The sequence below is a fragment of the Rhinolophus sinicus genome, chromosome 15 (genome assembly GCF_057876585.1).
Source record: "Rhinolophus sinicus isolate RSI-liver-muscle chromosome 15, RSI-T2T, whole genome shotgun sequence".
Classification (NCBI taxonomy): domain Eukaryota; kingdom Metazoa; phylum Chordata; class Mammalia; order Chiroptera; family Rhinolophidae; genus Rhinolophus; species Rhinolophus sinicus.
In genome coordinates, this window is record NC_142515.1 from 5,866,487 (window position 1) to 5,891,104 (window position 24,618).

Here is a 24,618-nt window from a genome sequence, read left to right on the forward strand (position 1 = left end):
CAGACCCAGAAAGTACTAGTTGAAATCAAAACAAATCTATGGTTAAAGAGCCAAGTACAAAAGAACTCTAAAATACCTTCTTAACCCGTTTTAATGAACAGATGAGAATCCGGTAGGCCTCCTAACTTTGTGAATAACTTAATGCAGGTTGTTTTTGTTTTGTTTTAAGAACTGAACATGCCCCGCTCTGCTTCCTTTTGAATATGTAGTGTTTCCTCATCAAGGCAACTACTGTTCCCTTCAGTCCTACCAAAGCTCTATTTCCAGTGTGTGCAGTATCACTGCACCTTTTTACAGTTTTTAGCTTTAACCTAAATATATATGTATATATAATTTCCTTGTATGTCATAAGAAATGTTCTAAGCCCTTCCAAAAGCAACCCAAGGACCAAAAAGATCTGATCAATTTACACACACATACGAGATATTTTTATTTCCAAAGCAAAGATGAGGTCATCTGAAGCTAAACACTAACTGACTTCATTCTCCTGGATGGAGGAAGGGGACATCTTCTAAATCACCATCTTCATTATTTTTAGCTAACTCTCCATGTAGCTGACGTCTGAAAGAACCTCATCTTACAAATTCTTGTGTAAGAATTCATTTCCTCTCTAATGTTTCTAGGGATTTCTGTAACCAGAAACTAATTAGCACAATGAGGGGTATAGATCAAACAGCACAACCAATATAGCAAGCCTGTGCTCTGGAATTAAGCTGTACAATGTCACCTGGTCTGCCTTCAAATAAAGTGACTTTTTAAACAATTTAAACAGAACTTCAAACGGTGAACTGCATGAATTACAGTGAATTATAACTCAGTAAAGCTGATCCACACATGCGCAGACACACACCACTTCTGTTTGGCCTGATCCTAAATACCAAAGACACTGAATTGACCCCACACACACCCCCACCCCATGCCCTGCACTGAACTGCAGTCAGGGTCTGCTGCCCACTTCCAAGTACGGAGTAAAGACAGGAGGGCAGCTAATGAAGGTGAACGGTATAGAGACTGTTCTCCAGTCTTTACAGCATGAAATTCTCCACACTCTCCAGAACATGAAAGACACAAATTTAAGTACAGGCACAAAGTAATATTTAAAAGAAAAGTATTCTACTATCTAATGTTTGGGGAATATATCATTCCATTATTTTCATTAACCATAATTAAGAGCTCACAGTTTCAGTTACTGGTGCGTTTTCAGCTACAAAGATGAGTGAATTTATTACAAATCAAATTTTATGAGAATTATCACTGAACTGTCCACATTTTTGGCATATCCTTATTACACACTGTTCAAGGAGAGCTACTGATTAACATTTAGACAGTTTCTTGATAGAAGGATTTCTGTTGCACACACGGTGTGTAAAAGGATTTGGCCCATACTCAGATAATTTCAAGTTTTAGTGACCACGTTTTCTACTTAGGGGGGGAAAAAGCATCAGATTATATGCAAACCAACTGAAAAAATACCTTTGAGTTCTTCACATAACATTGCACTTTTACCACCTTTTAAGATTAGGAAATAAAAGGAAAGTAAGAAGAAGGTAGAAAAGTTGGTGGGCAACAAATACAAGTGGCAAAATCTCAATATGACAGACCAGAAAAAACAGCAAAGTTCCAGCAGAAAAGAAAGAGGTGATGTACACGTGCTTTCCAGGTTACTGGCTTCTCCCAATGCCTGAGTACCAGAAGCATCTTTCTCTTAACAAGTGTCTATTACACGATCCATTCCTCCCTCATTCATGCTATGGAGGCGAGTGAGAGGACACCAGAAGGCACTGCGATGGTTGAACTTTATAAAACTAACCTGAAGTGTCATCACACATTCAAAACTGACTGACTGAAATACACAACTAGCGAAGTAGTGCTGCATTCATTACAGATAAAGAAAAGCGTTAATAATATACTTTTAAAAACATGAACACCTAAGAATAAGTGAAAGCTACTGTATTATATATTACAAATTACAAACTCGTATTAAAAAAAAGAAAAGTACATATCTACTGTTTCGTAAGCTGGGCCAGAAGTAGAATTTAACATATTTGGAAGCCACAGGTCACATCACACGGGGGCCTTCACAGCTACTATGGAACTCCGTTGGTTAGAATATGGAGCTGGCTTAAAGATGTTTAGAAAACAGACTTATTTTTTCCCCCATATATGGCACAGTTTTCAAAGTTTTGCCTTATTTTTCTTTTATGACATAAAATCATAATGGTAACTAACTTTGAAAAGAATGCCAAATGGTAAAAAAAAAGCCAGGACTTACCTGAGCCCACCTGGGCCAGCTCAACACTACCCTGGAGTTCTATGGTAGCTGTGACATCACAGCATGCTTTATGCTGTGGGGTGAGGGTGGACTTGGAGGCAGCTGGCACAATTTCAGGAGCCCTTAAAGAGAAAAGTTAGTTTTAAGTGGTAATGTTCAGAATGCCGTTTACCGTGGTCAGCAGAAAGATGCAGCTGTGGCTGGCTACAACATCTGGGCAGTTTCTCCCTCTACCCAGAGTTTAATTCATTTAACTGGTCTTACATATTAAAAGGCAACTCTACCACCCAAGAATCCCTTTTCTTTACACTCCTTAGCCATCCGGCTACAGTTTAATCACAAACTTGCTTCAGATATTCACAGCAATCTCTTTCAATACTCAACATGAGCTGCTTTTTAAATAAAATGACTCAGTATTTTTAAGTGTATCTTCAAGTAGGCATAAGCTCCATGGCAATCTCAAAAATAGTTTGAGCAGGCAGACCAAACAAATCACTGTTGGATGGACTTTTCACATAATAACCAATGGCAACAAGTTAAAAATCTACCATTTCTATTCCTAGACGAGTACTATAGAGCAATAACCTTTTCAAAAAGCCAAGAAAGATGGAAATCCCAATTGGAAATAAATCCTTAAATGTAATCTAATATATACTGTACCAAGATGAGCCCCTATGCAATTCATTCAATAAACTCACTCCATTATGAACAACATCCTCTACAGAAAAATAAGATCCAATGACAGGGAAGTCAAAATGGTCTCTAAGTCCTTCTAGTATTGCTCATGACAAACTGCCAAATCGAGCTTATACTTTGGAAATCTTACCTCCTTTCATCTTTGATCAGACTTTTAACAACCCAACTGCTGTGGAAATACAAATTCCAAAGTCATGAAAAGAATGTCTGAGTTGACAGGTACCTTCATAAGAAAGATCTTCCCATGCAGGAAGAATTGCTGGGAAAGCAGATGCGAGGATTTACAGGCGCACGTCACAAGTTGTCTTTGGAAAGGTGATCAGAGATGAGGACCAGTGTTAATAACGGGTTAAAGGAGATAAATGGAGTTCAAAGTTACAAAGGTCACTGAAAATATCACCAAGAGTCAACTGAGGGGGATATTATGGTTCTTAAAAACCTGGGGTTCTGGTTGTATAATATATATGTACATATATACACACATATGCCAAAACCACATTCACCCCTGAAACCAAGTCCCGAAAGTTTTTCTGACCTCATCAAAATTTCTTCTGCTGCAATTCCAAGTTATCCTGGCTCAATTTGAAACCAAACTAGATGTTTAGAATTATAATTTTGAAGTAGTCCTGGAGGAATAATAGTCTAGCCCAGTCTCTTTTCCAAGTAAGAAAACTAGAGGGTAAATGAACATTTTTAAAACTGGGTGGTGGGGGGCAGTTGGGGGATAAAAGGAAAACCTCTCAAAATACTCTGACAGAATTAAGATGGAGAATCATCAAATCCAAAGAGATGTTTTAAAGTTACTTAGTCCATCTTGATTTGAGGTCCCAGGTATAAGCACAAAACAAGAAAGTCCCTATAATTTCCATTGTAAGAGGAAGTCCCACAGCTTCAGTAAACTCAGGGCCCCACAAGTATCCAAATAAGCTGAGTGGTAGCTTTTCCCCGAAAAAGTTTCAGGCCCATACGTCTAACAACTGACCTTCAGCACCTATGATGGGAAAACGATACTGCTATCCAACCCAAGTGCCCCCCAAAAACCTGGCTCTCCTCCTTAATGCCTCCCCCCCCAGCCCCAACATCAATTCTTCCAAGTTGTGTCGGTCCTACCTGTGAAGTCGCCTCATATCCACCCCCCTCACTCCATCTCCATCGCCTCCCCAGGTCAAGACTGGACTATCTCACCTGGATTGCTGTACTTTCCTCCCAGATGGTCGGCTTGCTTTCACTGCTGCCCGCTCCCAAACCAGTCTCCAGAGTGATCGTCCTAAACCACAAATCTAACTGAGGCCGTCTCCTTCCAAAGGTTTCCACCGCCCTCATGGTGAAAGGCAGGCTCCCTACCCATAGTGACAGGCCAGCGAAGGTCTAGCGGTCCCCTGCAGCTGTCTGTCAGCTCCCGTTCTACACTCCAACGCTGCTGACTCCTTTCAGTGCATTGGACAGGCTGTGTTCTCTGCAGTCTGGGATCTTAACACAAGAATTCCCTCAGACACAAACACTTTTCCCTCCTCTCTAAGGGTTTGGCTTAGATGTTACTTTTTCCTGAAACCCCTCTTCACAGTGCTTGGGAGCACCATCAATGAATAGCTGAATACAGTATAAATGGATGGACAAACGAACAAACAAGGAAAAGGCACAAGCTAAGAATTTTGAAAAGCAATGGGAGGGTGAAGCAGAAGGGACATATGCCTTGCTTTTCAAATATCTAATAAAGTAAATTGTTAAAGCACAAAACAAGAAAGTCCCTATGACTCGCTGCTGTAAGAGAAGGTCCCACAGCTTCAGTAAACTCCTGACCCCACAAGTATCCAAATAAGCTGAGTGATATATTTTAAATGTGTGATACTGATGTTAAAAAAAATAAATAAAATAAAGAGCCTCAAAACAAATGATGAAAAATCATTTTGTATATAATAGAACCACCCAAATCAATGGGGAAAGAATTTGTTTAATAAATCATATTAAATTTTTTAGAAAAATAATTTAATCCTTAGCACAATCCAAAAAACTGTAAGACAATAAAAATAAAATATTAGTACGGCTCTCTTCAAAAAGGGAAAGAAAATGCCCAACAAGCATAACTAGTACGTATTTTTAATACAGGTATTAGTTATGTTTATACAGACTTCACATAACTTGATAAAAATCACGCACAGAAATGGAGATGAATCAACAGTTCACAGAAACAAACACAAATGACTAATTAAATGAGGCAGGACACCTCCCTTGAAAACAAACACCAGCGAGACACAGCCACAAGTGCTCTCTTACAGTGATGCTGGTACAACCCTTCAGACAACAATTTACCAATATGCATAAGGGACCTTTAACACATTTACATCCTTTAACCTTTTAATCCCATTTCTGGAAACCTAAGAAAATCGTTAGAAATGCTGACAATTTTGGTCATCAATACACTATCACAATGAAACATTTTCAAGTAATCCAAAAGGCTAACAAGGGATAGGTTAACGTACAGCAACTCAAGTCATACTACACATTCATTTTCAAAAGATGAAAACATTTTAATTCAAAATGTAAAGTTCAACAAAAAATGTACAATTTCAGTTACATAAAAATAAATATGAAAAAACTGAAAATACACCAAGATGGCATTTCCTCTAGACAATGATACTATAAATTAGTTTTATTTTTTCTTAGCTTTTCTTATCTCTGAAATATTTTACAATGAGTATGCTCCGCTTTTATTATTTAAAAATGAACTAAACTTTCACATTCTTACAGGAAGTCGTTACATAATGTTTAAATTTGACTAAATAAGAAATAATGCTATGTCCATCAACAGATGAATGGATAAACAAAATGTGGTACACACACATGTAGGGGAGGGGAAATTTTCCTGTCTTCCCTCTTCGTTCTTCTGGCTGGTGCAGACTAACAGGGGAAAATAAGGGAACGTAATTCCGTGTGTACGTGCAGGAGCAGCTCCGTAAGGATGTGGGAGGGGAGGACAACGCAGGCAGGCACAGCCATCTGAAGCTAAGGAGAAAGGGGGTTGTGGTTTGGGACTGCGGGGGGGGGGGGGGGGGGGGGGCAGGGGGGCAATTTACATGGAGATGGAAAACCAAATGTTTGCTGGGACACCTTTTAAAATTCAGCACAGAGGACTTCATGAAAGGGCCTTGCTGGGCTCCTGCCTCTCTACCCCAGCCTAGTGCATAGTAAACTAGAGTCACATGAGGACAGCAACCTTCCTAGAGCGGGGCTCTATCTAGATTCTTTTAGGCAGTTAGGGGAAGATCAAAGGTTCTTCCTGAGTCTTTTATTTATTAAAAATAACCAGCTTAAAATAATCAATATCCTAAAAAAGGCATATTCTGAGATGGGAAACTCTGCTCCCTCTCACATACAATGGAATGTTATTCAGTCTTCAAAAGGGAATTCTGACACACACTACAATAGGGATGAACCTGGAAGACATGACACTAAATGTCACAAAAGGACAAATACTGTATGATGCCACTTACACGAGATACCTCTAGTCATACAGAACGGGGGTTGCCAGAGGCTAGGGAAGGGGGAATGGGGAGTTAGTGTCAATGGATACAGAGTTTCAGTTTTGCCAGATGAAAAAGTTCTGGAGATGAGTGGTGGTGACAGTAGCACGACACTGTGAATATGTGAATATACTTAATACCACTGCTCTATGCACTTAAAAATGGTTAAGATGGCAAATTCTGTTACATATACTTTACCACAATTAAATTTTTAAAAAAAGGTACAAGGACATTAGTCAGAAATATTAGAAATGCTGTTCAAATATCACCTATGTAGTATTCCTCTCCCCATAAAAAGATAAATGTTTCGATTTTATGTAATCGTATCCAAATTAAGGACCATTCTGTAAAACAGATGGCATGAACTCTGAAAATGTTAATGTCACCAAAGAGTAAATTTAAAACAAAAAACCCACCTGAGGCACTGTTTAGATCAGAGGAGACTAAAGAGATAAAACAGCTACATAACAGGTACCGTATAATCCTGACTGAACGGGGTTGGGCAATAGCTGCCCTGTTTCCCCGAAAACAAGACCCAGCCAGACTGTCAGCTCTAATGAACCTTTCGGAGCAAAAATTAATAGAAGACCTGGTATATTTTATTTATTATATTAGATTATACTCAGTCTTATAGTAAAATAAGACCGTGTCTTATATTAATTTTTGCTCCAAAAGATGCATTAGAGCGGACAGTCCAGCTAGGTCTTGTTTTGGGGGAAACACGGTATTAGCGAAACTATTGGTGAAAATGAATATGGACTTCAAATATTAAATTTTTCTGGATAATCATATTGTATGCTTACATAGAGAAAATGTCTGCCTTTAGGACATACATTGCTGAAGTACTTAGAGGCAAAATGTCATGACATCTGCAGCTAACTCTCAAATGGTTCAGGAAAAACTTACACAGAAAGACAGAGACAAACAGCCGGAGAGAGGGAGCGAGCACGTGACAAAGTACTAACAATTAATGTAAAATCCAGGTCAAAGGCATGTAGTGTTTGACGTAATGTACTTGTAACTTTTCTACAGGCTTTGAAATTTCTCAGAATAAAAGGATGGAGAAAAAAGTGGTTGTCTCTGCATAGAACTGGAGGTAGAGAAAAGGAAAAAAAATATTGCTTTTCTTTATGAACTCTTCTGTCTACACTGCTTGATTTTTGAGACATGTGCATAGTTTAATAAATGTTTAAAATCAATTATTTTCTGGTAAACAGTAAAGTCCTCTGGAATCTAAACATCTTTTTATGTTTAAACCATACATTTGGATTTCATAATTCAATGTGTTCATTTAATATAGTGCTTTTAAAAAATGAAAGCCTTTACTAAATCAATGATACATACTCAACTGTTAGTATCGTATCATCAGAACCACCAGGCAGATTCCCTTTCTCAGCATCAGGAGGTACATTATTAGTTGGCAGGCCTGTGTGACCTATCACTTGTTTCTAAAAGCCAGGCATGACGTCTCCGACAGACGAAAGGCAACCACAAGAACACTGCTAGGATTCCATTTCTGCCATTGCCATCCATTTGCCAACACATTCCTTCCTAGAAGCTTCTATTTTATCCCAGGTGTCAGTAAGCACTTTCAAAAGCCAGACTGAACTGACTAGGGGAAAGAAAATGTGTGTACATTCCCTACATTAGAGTCTTTGATATTGCTGAGAATTATCACAATTCATTTAAAAATCATCCCATAAAACGTTACTTTATATCGAGTTCCAAAATCACAAGAAGAAATCCTTAGAAACCAAAAACTATCTGGATAGTCCATTCACGGTGCTAAAAATAATTCTATTACCTGTAATATCAACTACCTTGGACAGGAAGGAGAGCCACAAGCAAGAAGGTGTATGGAGTGCGAAGACACCAGCGTTTTTGTAGCTGCACACACACACACATCGCACAAAACAGGACCACAGTTACCCGGGACATTCAAAAGGCATTGCCGGCATTCTAGCACTCTGCTTTCCTTTTAAGGATGCAATGCGCCAAAGACTTAGTGCGTGAGTCTACAAAGATTTTGGATTCTATTAAAAGCTTTTAATAGAATATTTTAACTCCAACCATTTTTGTTTTTAAAATGTTATTTAAAAATCTCATGGTTTTAATTGTCTAAGACCCATTTCCTTTTTCTCTGGGCTCTGCCTTCATCCATATGTAAAGCAACATATGAAGGAAAAAAGGGCACGAAATCAGAAGCGTATGAGAACACTCAGTCTGGTGTCAATATAAAATCAAGTTCTTAATCAAACAAGATGGCCCGTTAGCCTCCTGGAATAAATGCAGCGCTTAAACATTAACCACAACTTAAATCTGTCAGAACAGTGAACAATTTCTTTAGCTTCCTCCCTAAAACCCAAAGATTACGTCCAAAATTTAAATATTAGAACACATCTGCTACTGCACCACCAACTCAGAAGTGACGATTACTGCAAAGCAATTCCATAGGGCAGGAAAAAATCTAAACATGGAAAACTGATTGTCCAACAGCTGTGGTACCAACTTGAAAATAGACCAACAGGAGCAAACAGACCAAATTCCTATGTTGCTTTACATATGAATGAAGACAGAGCCCAGAGAGAAAGGTCTTGGGTCTTAGACAATTACTACAGACCAAATACTACAGAAATGCCAGATTAAAAATCAAGTTCAAATAATGTGGCCTAACCATGGAATGCTGCGACATAGTTATAAGTGACAGATTACTTTGGGACACAACAATCAACTTCATATAGGCACATTTACCTAGCTGACTTGGAAAAAAGGCAGGACTGAAAATATTAATATTCACAATGTAAACATTAATAAAAGTTCTAGTAACAGTACTCCTTTCAACCATATCGAGCAGGAAAAAAAAACACTGTAATAGTGTGATTTATGATAAATATATATATTTGGTCTTCATGCACTGTTTCTGGCACGTATCTCCTAAAACGTATCTCCTTAAATTTCCTACAAGAGCCATAAGGACATCTTTTGTTATAATATTCAGTTTTTTGTTCCCAGTTCCTAAGATGGCTCCAAATAAAGGTGAAATGGGTGTCTTTTGCTATTCATATAACAGGGCCCTTTCAACCACTTCTGAATTTATGTCAACGAGGTGACATGTGGAAAGCCCCTAAAGATGGGGGCTGGTTGCCAGGGGAACCCACCCTGTGATTAGAGGGCGGAAACTTTCAGTTCCATCCCTAACTCCTGGGAGGGGAGAGGGGCTAGAGATCACATCAGTCACCAATGGCCAATGCCTTAATCACACCTGAGTAACTGAACCTCCATAAAAATGTGTAAGCTACAAGATTTGGAGAACTTCCGAGAGCTTCCGGGCTGGTGAACATGTGGAGGGGCTGGGAGAGTGGCAGCCAAGACAGGGCACAGAAAAATCCATGCCCCTTCCCTTGCCCTGTGGCTGTGCTTGAGTTAGACGCTTTCATAATAAACCAGTAATCTAGTAGGTAAAATGCTTTCCTGAGTTCTGGGAACCTACGATTTACAGCTAGTAGATCAGAGAAGCACGGACTTTCGATTGGCACCTGAAGTGGGGACAAGGGCGGTGCTGTGGAACCGAGCCCTTCACCTGTGGGAGCCGATGCTCTCCAGGGAGTGTCAAGATTGAGTTCAACTGTAGGGTACCCAGCTGGTGCCTGGAGAATGAGAACTGCTTGGTTTAGGAAACTGCCCCTTCCACCCCACCCCCCACCCCCCACACATACATCTGGAGTCCAGCAGCACTGGGAGTGTAGTCTAAGACTACAAGAGACACACAGACGTGGGGCTATCCTTATGCACACGTCCACCATCTTTGTCCAGGAAAAGACAACAACGTGGCCACGTGACATCAAGCGAGTCACTCAGCCTCTCTGTGCCTCAATTTCTCTCATAACAGAATGACGACTCTAACGCCCTCTAGAAACTGGTGACAGTTACATTTTTCTGAAGTTCCCAGTCACGGAGCAACTGACAGTTCAGCATAAAAATTCTGGTTTCACGGGGTGATCACTTCGTAAGGTAGACAAATGTCTCATCACTGTGTTGTATACTTGAAACTAACATAATATTGCATGTCAGCTGTAACTGAAAAATAAATTCACAAAATGAACTAAGTTTTTAAATTCCAGTTCAACGTGCACGTTACACAAGCCTGATTCTTCCTCCCCGACAGCCTCTACACCCACACCCACCCTCAAACCCCTCCGGTCTTCCTCAGCAGGGTCACTGGACAAGCCAATGCAAGAAACATGCAGCTGTTGTTTAAGACATGAGACAAAAGGCCAAATAGGAAGCAATAGGTCCAATGACAATTGAATAAAAACTTTTCAAGTAAAAATTTTATTTGATCTAGGACGTTAGGTATAGTAAACACACAGAATGACTTTTTTCTTTACATCATATTATTAAATATTCATCAAATTATCAAAGATTCACCAGTGAAGGTAGGAAGATAGAGAAATTAAAGGTAAACAAACCTGACTTCAGACTTGTCGTGTTTGTAGACAGCCTGGTGAAAAACTGAGGCCTCTCTACTCTTTCCCATAAGACCCTGTCTTACCTATTTGCTCTGTCTTCCCCTGACAAGGAGAAGTTGAGATGGCTCCCACTGGGTTGAGCCTCAGGTAGTCTGCAAGGTGAAGATGACAACGGAAAGCTAGGAAGACAGTCAGGCATCCAGAAATTCAGGAGAGGAGCAGAATAAAGGTCTATATGACCAGATCCCAATTTCCACAAAGATTTATTTGCTGATTGATTTAACAAATATTTGAATAGACATTCATCAGGCACTATTGTTATGTAATAGGATACAGCTGTGAACAAAACAGACAAAAATTCCTGGCCCTCATGAAGCTTAACAATGTGACTAAGTATTATTAGAAGGTGACAAGTACTGTGAAGAAAATTAAAGCTGGGGGAAGGAGGTAAGGGACAAGGCTGAAATTCTAGAAACAGCGTCAGGGAGGTCTCACCAAGAAGGCAACGTTTGAGGAAAGAGCTAAAGGAACTCAATTAGCTCCGTAACCCTCCCACCTGGACAAAGAGCTATCCAGGCAGAGGAAGCGACAAGTACAAAGGCCTGAAGCATAGTCACCCAACAGAAAGGCGGCCAGGGTGGCTGGAGTGAGAGTAGGTTGAGCAATAGACGAGGTCAGAAGAAAACATTGTATATGAGGAAAGGGGTGCAGGACAGAGAGCACACAGGGCCCCAGCCTTTTACTCTGAGGGACACAGGGAATCACTGGAAGCTTCCGAGCAGAGTTTGCAAAGAGCAGCCCCCATGGAGAGAACAGACTGTAAAGCAAGGCGGAGTCAAAGACAAAGAGAAGGTCATGGTTTGCACCAGAGAGAGTGATGAAAAGCAGTCAGATTCTGGATCTATCTGAGAAGCAGAGCCAATGATATTTGCTGACAAAAAGGAATACGGTATTAAGAGAAAAGAGGAAAAGCAAGGACAACCTAGGCTTTGCACAGCGAATGGACCAAACTTGCCGTCAACTGAGATGGGGAGATTGAGAGAATCAATAGATCTGGGGGAGAAACCAGTTCAGTTGTAGCCTCACTGAGTTTGAGGTGAGTGTGTGTTACAGACAGTCCCTGACTTGTGATGGGTCGACTGGCACTTTTTTGACGTTCGATGGTGTGAACGTGATACGCATCAGCAGAAACCTTCCATGGGATTCTGAACTTGGAGCTTTCCCAGCTGGCGACATGCGGGATGATGCTCTCGCATGACGCTGGCCAGCGCAGGGAGCTGCACGCGCAGTCAGCCGAGCGATCACTGCGCATACTGCAGTCTGTGCACTGGGTCGCCAGCATTTGGGGGATTTTGTGTTTTTTCACATCCCAGCATGTCTACAAAAATGCCCACCTGTGTCTCCTGCTTCTAATGAGAAGAGGAGGAAGGCAATTACTGCTGAGATGAACAAGACACCTGCCCAGCCACAGGCCCAGGTAAGTGTTCTGAGCCTGCTGAAGGCAGGCTAGGCAGCGAGATTCTGCAGGTCAGGAGTATTCAATGCCTTTTGACTTACTGGGGTTTTGTCGGGGCAGAACCCCCATTATTAAGCTGAGGAGCATCTGTATTAGATATTCAAGGGCTGATGCTGCGTAGGCAGCTGGGTACAGGAGTTGAAGCTTCAGAAATACAAGCAGTTTTCACACAGATTTAATCTGAGATTCTCATCTGACCCTGTGTCTTTTCAAGGGATCAACCTGGGTCACAAATTTAAATATATTCTCTTAAAGGGCAACTGACTCACTACAATAGCAGAAGGAAAATGGTGAGCTAGGCAGTGCTATCCTCCTCTCGGGATGTTATTATCTATCCGGGTGGCATCCGCAGTGCCATGACCGCCCAGAAAATACCTGGCAGCAAACTGCAGACATTCCAGAGACAACTGTACATTTAAATTCCACCTCTGCCCTTCCCGTCCCGGCTGCCACCCCCAGATCCCACTTTTGCTGAAGGCAGGTTTTGGCTCTGCTGTCCCCAACGTCCTCTCGCCGCCTAAGATAATACGACAGGGAAAACTGACACCCAGGAGTCACGTTCAAGACCCCTGCTCAATACTGGGGACTCCGCTCACTTCTGCCTTCTCCCCCAGAGTCTCCCTCACTCCTACTGTACCAGCTACAAGGCGGGCCTCAGGGTGAGCTGCCTTCCAATTTCAAATGGGAAAGTCTCACATTTGATACTTAGTACCTACGTTTTACACTCAGTATAGATTTTATACTTAGTGTACATATTTTGGAGATTTTTATGTGCTGCCAAAGAGTGCTGGTATGATTTTTTTAAACGCCTAACATCAATCAGCAAGCCATAACACAGCTAATGAAATCTGGAGAACATAAGACAGGAAGAAAAGGAAAGATTAATTTTCAGTACATGAGGGCTTCTGTTAATTAACCCAACACAATGTAAAGAAGTTAAAAAAAAGTTTTTAACATATTTCAGACAGGAAGACCTGATTACTACTTAATAAAGACAGGGCCATAACCTCTCACACAACTGTTCAGAACCATATTATGTAGTGAACAGTAAAAAATATTTGTTGATGGGAAGGACAGAATCCACAAAACCAAGAACCAAATGCAATCCACCTTTGGCCCTAAGAATCTAGAAACTCTGGAGTGGGTGGGAATCCGGACTTAATGACAAAGAAATTCTTTTGTAAATGAAATGACCAAATCCAACATTGGTCCTGCTGATAGGAGTTTTTGTTCCACTTTTAAAATGAACCCACAGCGATTAGAATTTGAAGAGGTACAAGGACGGCTGTTCAAAAGAAGTAGGGATAGGTGGGAAGAAAGGAAAGGTGGCAAGCAGGAAGCAGAGAGCAGTCAAAGGCAAGAAAGAGCCGCCACCAAGACAAAGTACATTGACTGGTCTAACTCGTGTGTTCCGAGGAGAGGAGTTCTTGTCCTGAGATCCACTAACTTGAAGAAACAACGAACCTCTGATTCCTAAAGGATGCTATGACCCCCCAAAAGAGGTTAAGAATCAGTGCAGTGTAGTTCGTTTCCATTTAGAAACTTCCGTGTACTATACCACCACCCTGAAGTAAACGTATGCATAGTACACTGCTGCCTGCAGAAATGATTTTAAGAGTGTTCCAAAAGGCATATAGCTAACTGAAAGACAATCACGCCTAAATACAAAAGGTCACATAATGTAAGATTCCATTTATATGGAATATCCAGAATAGGTAAATCCACAGAAGCAGAAAGCAGACTATCAGTTACCAGCGAGGAGGAGGAGAAGGGGATGGGGGGTAACTGATTAAGGCGGACAGGGTTCCCTTTGGGGTGATGAAAATATTTCAGAACTAGATAGAGGTGGTCACAACACTGTGAATGCAGTAAATGCCACTGAATCGTTCACTTTCAAGATGGTGAATTCTGTTACATGAATGTGACCTCAATTAAAAAAATAATAAAACCCTTTTCTATCTCCTTATAAAAAGAAAAAAAGGCAAACAACACCATAAGTGTCACCCCAATTTGGGGAGGAAAAACAAATGAGATGAAATGGGACAACCCAGACGGCAGAAGACGGCCCAGCGTGTTTTCAGCCCTCGGCCTCAGGACAGACACCAAGTGCCGACCAAGTTTGCTGCTCAGAGGGCTCACGTGCTGAGACCGTCTTTTTGCCAAGACAAAAACGAAAATAAAAAACTCAGATTTCCTAAAATCTCTTCTTAAGACTTGATGCTCATATAGTTCATATAGTTATGTCTTCCATATTCTTGGGGCTGTATTCAGGGGGATAAACAAAAGAAATGGGAAAAAATATAGCTACAGCTAAGCCATGTTTAAGGCTTAGCTATTGTTCCACATGACATTTAACTTTAGTAGTCCCTCAAAATTTCCTTTCAAAACTAAATGTCCACGTAAGCAGCACCCCATGCAAATAATTTAAATCACCAAATTCAAATAGCTAACCTATTCAAAAAGCAAAGGAAGAAGAAAATACGGACGAGTCAGAATACTGCGTCTGTGACTTACACCACAAATAACTAACTCATAAGGTCAATGACTGAAGAAGCCCTGCTCTCACAACCTCTCTCTGTCCTTTAACAGCTCTGAGCCAGTAACTGGGACCAATACCCAGAACTTCCTCAGGGCACTAAAACCGCAAAACACACAAATTGTAATTGGACCTAAGAAATCAGTTGGCCTTGTGAAATCGGTTTCATAAAGTTTCCAAGTATTTACTACATGACGTTCATGTTAAATTAACATCAGTATTTTCAAGGTCAATACTATGTTTGTTCGACTTCTTGGGAGTCACACATTTTTGTGATATTTTTAACATCTGACTAAAGCTTCTATCATCACAAGACGCTTCCACTGTTTACAAACACCCTGAAGCAGCAGCTGCTGTTCCTCAGTCACATCTTGTTACAGTAAATAGAGTAGCAGTTTTCAACTCCAGGTACATATTTTACCACTGAAAAGCTATGCTTTAACTTAAACATTTTCTCTCTAATGATGGAGAGACACGTACACAATGAAATGGACGAAGTTGTAACAAGATCACAAACACAGATTTTACGCAGGCGTAATGAGAGAGAGTATAGCTGAATGAACTAAATGCTGAGTAATACTGACCCTGCTTGTATCTTTCAGTCATTTTTAATATCTTTCACCATCCCATTCAAAAAGTGCAGACACTTACCCACACAAGCATTGAGGAAGAGCCAATCGGTCTTCTTCATCCTGTTTTTTATCTGCTTTACTTTTTTAAAGTCCACTTCAAGTTCCTCCTTGCTGCCAACGGCACCAGCCAATTCAATCCTCTGAAAATCCATTTTCACTTCCGAGTCTCGTTTCGTAGTAGGAGGCGATCTTCTTTGGCTGTTACCACTGCTGCAGCCTCCCCTCCATCGAGCTCTGTCTTGCTCATTTATTATTGAAGAAGCCTCTTCAGTTTCTGCCAACTCTATTGCTTCAATATTATTAGGTCTGGGATGATCGCAAACCACACATTTTTTAGCCTTGGCCCAGTTCTCATACGTGCAAACAGAGCAAGTCCAATGCTGGGTCCTCATGTTCAGTTTATTTCTATCATTGTATTCCTCGCAAGGATCAACAGAAAAAGCCACTGGTCTTGAGCCCGACCCTGAGGACTGGGGAGATTCGGTGGGACTCCTGGTCCTACGCTGGGATAAGCACTGGGTACATCTGATTGCTCTTGGCCAGTTCAAGTACGTGCACATGTGGCACGACCACTTATTTGCGTTTTCCATGCTGTACGAAGACTTGACCCTGGGTCTTGCGCTCGAGTCGGGACATATCAAAGGACTACTTCCTCCTTCGGTGCTGGAAGGGTCCCAGTCTCTACCAACGTCACTAGACCCGCTTTTAAACGGGTCTTCTGTAATAATCGTTCCACTGGGCCTTTGGGCGCGACACATAGTACACTTGATTGCAGACGGCCAGTTTTCATACGTACAGTATTCACATGCCCACTTAATTCCACGTTCTGACATTGTGCACTTCTTGAAGTGAGTTATGTCAGGCAGGAGGCTATAAATAATTAGGACATGGTTATTAAAACAATAACTACATAATCCTACCTCTGAAAATATGCCCCCCAAATAAAAGTACCCTTCAACTTATTAAATATAAATTTTTCAAAAGATGCATATCAGGTTTCATATAGAACTATCCTTATCTTCTTTTTTGATTTCCATAAACATGGGTGATAAATTCCCAACGAAAAACCTTAGATCTCGGGATTTAATGGAATTGTATTTTCTGAATGAAGGGATAGGCAGAAGACAGAGGGAGGTTTGCTGTGAGAGGGAAGGAGGTTAAAACCGGAAGCCACTAATAGCAATGTTTCATTTCAGCCAGGTCATTACCATCAATTTATAGAAAAGGAACCAACAGTTAAAAGACTCAAAGGGAAGGAAAAGAATGCAAACCAAATATCTTAAGCACATAACCATTCTCACATTATGAACATAGATTAGTACGCAGTCTAGGTATAGTACCATGTTTCATTTACTAAAGAATTCAAAAAATCAAATTCAATTCTATCATTCTGGCTACAGGACAAAGGCAGCTTCAACGTGCTAATTACCCTCTGCTCTTAACAACCACAGGTAGAAAAAAAAGATAGTAACACTGAAACAGATAAAAGTCCTTGATAGCCTATATCCTCAAAATCTAGTTCTTTCTGAAACACATAAAATAAAAATTACAAATCACCTATACTTGAGACAATAAAATCGTCTCAACGAGTTAACTACTAGCATATCACTCCAATTGTCAATATTCATACTCAAAATATTCAATATTTAAAATATACTCAAAATTCAATTAATATTAAAAATATATTCACTATTTAAAAGTTTCCTAGGATTCTACACTGGGCTTATGAACACTACACTATAATGAAGACTTTATTATTTAATGACAACTTATAAATGAAGCAACTTACAAGGCAAAGTTAATACTCTTTAATGGTTTGAATTTAGACAACTAAATTAATATCATCCTGCCACTTATTTTTAAGCAGAAAAAGGAAACAAATTCTACGTCGAGTAACTGAAGCTCTTCTCTCTATTTCTCAGGGATTTGTTCCTCAACCTGAAAGCTCAATCCTTCACTTTATGGCTGTATTATTATGTCCCTGGTTTGCCAAGTCCTCACCCCATTTGTAGTGTGAACTGTTACGAGGACAAATTCACTATAAGAAAGGCTACTATTTAACAGCTAAAATAAAAATCACACTTGCTAAGATTTTAGTTCCCATGCTATAACCTTGACCTTGCACATGGCTAGAATAAAAAGTAGGGTTTATAAATCAAACTAAAGACAAGATTCAGTCTTCATGCTGGCTCAGATTCTGACTTCCTCAGAAGATATTACAAAACGTGATAAGTGGTTCTGTCTGACTGTGAATAGCTATTCCTGTAAAGGAGACCAACACTGAATTTCACTTGAAGCCTGCTACTTTATCCAAAAGTTTTTTTAAAAGGCTTTATTTTAATCCATTCTCTATTTTATCCTACTCATTTCTTTCAATAATGAACTGCTTTGTTTAGAATTTTAATTGAAGAAGGCAATAAAATTAGCTGATTGGGCTGGTCAGTGACATTAGACATGGGAAAGACATTTTTGTATAAAAACTTAAATGTGTGTATGTGCACTAATAAGGACATTAATATTAACTTGGTAGTGCTAAGTCAATTCCCACCTGCATAGCTTGTTATTACTGAAGGGAAAAAGATGGTATAAACCAAGTAAGTTAAAAAAAAGTTATATATATATTTGTGTGTGTGTATGTATATATATATATATATATATATATATATATATATATATATATATATGGTGCTTATATTTAGCTTTGAAGTCATTTTCTCTTTCAACAACTGTATTTTTTCCTAACCCAGCTAATTTATCTTGTTAGATTTTTGAATTTAGTTTGTGCACACTAATTACTCACAATGTGACAAGATCAGGGAAATATAATCATATAAGCTTCCCTAAAATGAACAATCAAGATTTAATGGCAGTTTTCATGTTCATTAGGCAGTTTCTTCCTTTAGTTTCTCAGGCATAAAGTGAGTTACTTGCCCATTCTATTGGAAATTAAAATGATCAAGTAAAAACTTATCCTGACAAGAACAAGTGACATAATGAACATACCCAGGGCTACCATAAGTAATTTCAGTATTGCATTTAAAATATTTACATTCAAAAATACATGCATGCTTTGATAAGTCTTACTTTTAATTTGCAGGCTAACTAAACACCTTGTGACCTTAATTATCTTAGCTAATCTTCACGGAACTAATGTGCCAACATAACATATTTAAACGTCTATGTGTGGCAAAAAACAAAAAAGTTTGCCATAGAAAATAAAGAATCACTGTCATATTTGCCTGCTGAATGAATGGCCTACCCCTTCCATAAATTCAGGTAGCAAACAATACCAAAACCAAGCTCAAAAGTTTTAAAGTAAGTGCATTATATTAGATAATGATGTATTCAGTATCCATTCTGTGGGGAATTGAGACTGTAGGAACAGTTTTCTGGTGACTGAGAGGTAAAATTCATTGGCGAGGACCATCTGAGAGAGCCTTTTACCCCTGTGGTAATCAGCAAATAGGAAGTAAAAGACGACAGCTCAACTACGTGGTTTTGCATTATGAGATGAAGTTAACACTTTGTAATTTTTCTTCCAAATGTCATAAAAGTGCATGAAATTATTTTTAATAGTAACCAGCTGTTAGTATTGCTCACTGAAAAAGTTACTAAATATCTTTTAACATATATTCATATGCCCAAGAAAATTTAATTTACAAGTCTAATTTTGCATGTAGCACAAATTTCCAATTCTATCCAATGAATCACACTTCAATTAACTGGTACAACAATAAGAGCTGCATAATCTGGAAGTGCTACTCTTACAACAAATATTCCTTGGTTCAAATGCAATACCAGCCGTTCCATGCTGTGGACCAGTCCATGGAGCCGTTTGTACATCAAGTTCTATCTGCAGACAGACTGAATAATGTCCCCAGGTATATCAACCATTTTCCAGGACTAAATTCCTAACTGCTTGTGATTACATACTTCCCGGTTCAAGCAATAATAAAAGCAAAGTATTATGGGTACATAGATTAATGGCTGGGGTTAAGGGAGAGGCTAGCAACTGAATATTTTTTATATTGTCATGCTTACTAGTGAATTAACGAGATCGTATTTGGACAGCATTACTAAACACTGTAGAAGACATACACATATATTGAAGTCAATTCCTCAAAAATGTAGTTACACCACGAATTCCCCCAACCACCTACTAAAACCCTATGAAAGAGAACTGGAGGAGTGAAATAATCCGTAAGTACAAACTCCTTAAGAATAAACTGAGAGAAGCTCAGCTGTCAGTTTCAAATGATGAAAAGTTATCCAAAGAAAGGATGAACAGCAGTCTTAAGGTTTTGTATGAGCTTTATTAATAAGTCTACAGTAATGCAATATTTATTTTTAATATAAATATAATTATTGATATAAGTTTTAATTACCATAAATCTGTGATTTACAAATACTCAAAAAGCATCTTCAGAGAATACAGATCAAGCTAAAACAAAGGATATTCCAAGCGTACTGAATTTGCAGGTTCTTTTAAAATATTACAAGGTAATTAATTCTGAATTAATTAACTCTTAAGCCAAAAATCCTGCACAATCATTTCCTCTTTTCTCCTCAGCACCTTTCTACATCACTGTCTTCTTCACACAGTCAACAGAAAAAAATAACTAACTGGTCTTGAGCAAGGTCCTGACGCTTGACAATAGGTGAACCCTCTGTCTACAAATCTGACCTCATTTCAGGGCTCCAACCAATGATCACATCCTGCACTAAACCTCTTACCTTCCTCTCACAACAAACTCCTCTCCTGACTTCTGCAGTTCCCATGAAGGACACCCCTGCACCCAGCAGAAACTCAAAATCATCTTGAATTCTGCCTTCTCCCCATAATTCTCTCTAGTGGTCTCTATCAACCACTTCCTGTCTTCCCATTCCAACTGCCATCAGCCCTTCTCGGGTCAGAGCTCCTGTAATAGCCTCCTAAGCGCCTTCCCTTTCTAAATCCAGCCAGCTCATGGTTATCAGAATAATTCTCTGAGTATCAAACAAGGCGCTGTTTCTGAAGCTCTCAGCCAACAGCACAAACGCTCAGCTCCGTCCCGTCGCACACCCCCCAGACTCATGCAGTACCACCACCCAACAACACTGCACACACGAAGACTGTGCCTGAGAAACACAAGTACAACAGACACACTCTGGTGAATCCTACCCGTCCTTTAAGGCTCAGTTAAAATCTCATGAAATTTTGTCAAATCACTTCAAGTTCACACCAAGCAACCACATTTCTACTGACATTTGGCACTTACCGTATTTCCTTCGGGCTAGCGAGGTTCTAGAACACTGATTTGTGTGTGTTTTCCCTACATCATTCTCTCCCCTCAGTTTTCTGTCAGGTAGGCAGGCTTTCACAATCTTTGGCTCAGGGATTCTAGTGGCATGAAATGTGACCCAGCCCCGAGTTTAGCAAAACCCACTGATGATACCACATTGAGTGACCCAAAGAAAGAAAGGACAGTAGGGCTTTTGAGCAATCTCAGGCAAATAAGCGCATTTTTAGAGGATGGGATCCACTCCTGTGACAAGACCTCAGTACAAAGTGTCTGCCACTAACAACCAGATGCCAAGCCACAGGCGCTCATCATGTGGTGAACTATTCCAAGTCCTGTGATATAAAGGAACAAGTAAAAAAACTTCTGCGGTCATTAAACATTCTCTGAAGGTACGAACCCTATGTGAAATGATGTATAATCAAGAATTAGCAGATCTCAAAAATGTGTTGACTTTCCTCCTATACAGAGGTCACTGTTGTCTATGTCATCTTAGCTAATGAGTAGATTTGAACTAAACATACTGGCTAAGGACCCTTCCCAGGAATTTGTGGACAAGTGGGACAAAGTAATTGTAGTTAAAACAACCAAGTTAAATAACAGCTGTCACGGTGACCTTGGCCTTACTGGCACTATGCCTTAGTTAACTGAGGCAATTACCCACACAACTAGGGCATTTAGCTTCATGCCACCCAATCCCAAATCACTGAAATATAACAAAGAATACAAAGTTTACATTTTAATGTCAACATGGTGATTTTTAAAAAACTGCAATAAAAGTTATAATTCTAATGCTTTTTGTTTTAAATCACTAGACAATTAACAATCCATTGATTAGAACAGAAGACTTAGAGACACGAAATAATTTAACTGTGTCAAATCTCACAGGAAACAACAGTAATGCTCTTTCTTTTAATTTATCTTCTAGTTATTTCAAGACGAATCCTCTATCTTTACATACTAGGGCTTTAGCTGTAATTTTCCCAACTTCCTCCATTTCAACATCTTCTGTTCCTAGACAGTCACAATACAGGAAGGAGGAGTAATACTGTACATATAAAGAGAGGTATCTTGAGCTACTACCAAACCCATCTTAGCATGGTTTCTGTCCACAGTTTCGGACACAGCATAGGGCAGTCACATGCCCCAAATTATAACCCCAAACAAAACTAATTTTATGTTAACAGCCTATTACCGAAGGTCTACTGTGCACTCAGAGATGTTGAGATGTAACTAGATAAAACATTGTTTTGTGCTCAGAGTACCTGTCATCTAATTAGATGAAAGATGACTACAGTTTTCTTAAATTTATGTGGAAGTGGGGTGATTATCTCCAAGAGTGCATATCAACCCAGCATTTAAAAAGTAATAAAACAACTTTTCCAGGAACTATGAACATGCCACCTCCTTGAGAATCTGACTTCTTTCATTATCCCATCCATTGTGTTCACACTGAACAGATTAATCCCAACTAATGTATCCACAGGAGCCAAGAGTCATTACTATACCTACCCAAGGTCATCTCTTTGCCAAACACTATGGATGTTATCTGTGTGATAGAGGAAGAAGTAGTAAAACCTTAGAACTTTTAGATAATTATTGAGTTTTGACAAAACAAAAATGTGAAAAGCAGGCAGAACCAAACCGATGAAATATTTCAAGCAAAATCAACTGAGTTACCATCTTCTCCAAAAACATCTTTTTCATAATACCTCAACTTTGTTCAACTTTCTTTGTTATTTTGCCTGATTTCCAATCCACTATAACTTGAATTTTCAAAAAACTCATCTTATAAATATAAGTTATTTACAAATGTCATTTATTAATAATGTAATTCAATCAGATCAGCTTTTCTCTTGATTCTCAGTATAGTGGATAGGAAAATAGGATGGGGATTTTGTGATTTGGGGTTTCATTGCAAGTACAGGGAGAATAGGCAGGCAGAAGTTTAGCAAAGGCAACCTGGGAAGGAGCGCCAAAGACAACAGCAGGCTGAAGGCACAGCCTAGCCAGTCATTAGAGATGGATGAGTGTCTACTGCACAATTCTGCCAGAGCCAGCCTTATCTGACTAAGAAAACAGCTAAAACTTAAGCATTTACTGTATGTCAGCCATTGTTCTAAGCACTGTGTGTGTGCATGTGTGTCTGTGTGTACACACACATACATTAACTAATTTCATCTTCAGAATCCTATGAAACAGGTACTATTATCTCCAATTTTAATGACTGAAAACACAGACAGAGAAGCTGAATGACTTGCCTAAAGTCACAAAGCTACTACCATGTCTCCCTGAAAATGCGATCTAGTGGACTATCAGCTCTAATATGCCCTTTGGAGCAAAAATTAGTCTAAGACCGGGTATAATATAATAGAATAGGTCTTATATTAATTTTTGCTCCAGCAGACGCAGTAGAGCTGATCATCTGGCTAGGTCTTATTTTCGGGGAAACACAGTAAGTGGCAGAGGCAAGGTTTGAACCCAGGCATTCTGGCTCCAAAGTCTGCAATATATATGTTATGTAATAAATATACCGCAGCCCATAGGCACCTGTACCCATTATCCAGAATTTGGACTATTACTAAACTGCACTGAGTTTTTCACTAAGCAGTCCTTCCTAGATGACTTCTGACAGACAATATCTAAAGAGGAAAACTTAAAAAATAAAAATAAACTGTTAACACACATTTTGCTCAAAATTTAACTTTTTAAGATTACACAGAATCTTCCCCAAACATATCTAGATTAAGAACTACTGCAAAATGTCTAAAAACTTCAAGTTATTTATAAAGCAAAATATACTAAATCTAGAATCTAAACTTGAATGAAAAGACAACTTGGAATATTCACCACGGTTTTAGACTACACAATACCTTAAGTATTTTTTATTTTGGAGGCAACTACTGAGGAAGAAAACAGTATTAATAAAAGTCAGCCTGACTTCAACAAACACAGTGCAGATTACTAAAAAAACTACAGCATGTCAATTAAAATAAGAAACACCTTCCACTTTCATTCAGAGACTTGAAAAAAAGGGAAAGTCTCACCAAATGACAGATATGTATGAATTACAGTACCCACATGCAGCCCTGTTTTAAAGGAAAGCAAAGAATGACTGAAATAGTAAGCAAATCATCTTTATCTCTCAGAGCCTCAATTTTCTCATTCGTAAAAGAAACGAATGAGTTAAACAAGATGACCTGAGAATCTCCACCCCATATACTAAACTCTAACTAGCAATCACACATTCTTCTATGTAAAGACTCACTTTAAAATCTTGTTTGAATTTATTAATATTTTGCAGATACTCTACTTCTGAACATAATGAAAACAATTTTTAGTTAAAATTAACTTCCATTTGTGACAAGTTCTGATAGTCAAGCCCAAATTCTAAAACATATACTAACATTAATAGATGTAAGCAGTAACAACAACCTGTTTTTGAAGTAAAGCTGTCATCTCATACATCTGTATACCACACCACCTACGAATTATTTGTGCCACATAACAATAAGTGATCGAGCCTGAATTGGAAAAAGTTTCTAGTTCTAACTACCAGTTTAGAGGGTTCCAGGGGATAGAGGCACAATCTAACCCCGTGGAGATGCAATCAGCAAATTCCTGTGTGTGTGTGTATATTAAACTCATGTACATTTTAAACATTAACTTGAACACTGTTTTGATATTTAAAAGTTAC

The 24,618-nt window shown here is 39.2% G+C and overlaps 1 protein-coding gene and 1 long non-coding RNA gene across 4 annotated transcripts in view; one reads left to right on the top strand and one right to left on the bottom strand.

Annotated features, from left to right (window-relative positions):
• Window positions 1-24,618, bottom strand: part of ZRANB1 (zinc finger RANBP2-type containing 1) — a 53,491-nt gene that overhangs the window by 17,759 nt on the left and 11,114 nt on the right. The window contains exons 2-3 of one of the 3 annotated variants that reach the window (XM_074338826.2): window positions 15,662-16,512; window positions 2,273-2,394 (exon numbers count right to left, since the gene is read on the bottom strand). The exons of 1 other annotated variant lie outside the window; for it this stretch is intronic. Coding sequence is in view for 1 of the 2 variants with exons in the window: in XM_019742171.3 (XP_019597730.2) it covers window positions 15,662-16,475 (814 nt within the window). In the remaining variant the exon portion in view is untranslated. The remainder of the gene's footprint in view (window positions 1-2,272; window positions 2,395-15,661; window positions 16,513-24,618) is intronic. One more of the 3 variants, XM_019742171.3, reaches the window with a different exon arrangement.
• On the top strand, window positions 11,131-14,674 carry LOC109452894 (uncharacterized). Its single transcript, XR_002138204.3, has 2 exons — window positions 11,131-12,435; window positions 14,448-14,674. It is a non-coding gene; the product is annotated as an uncharacterized LOC109452894 (long non-coding RNA).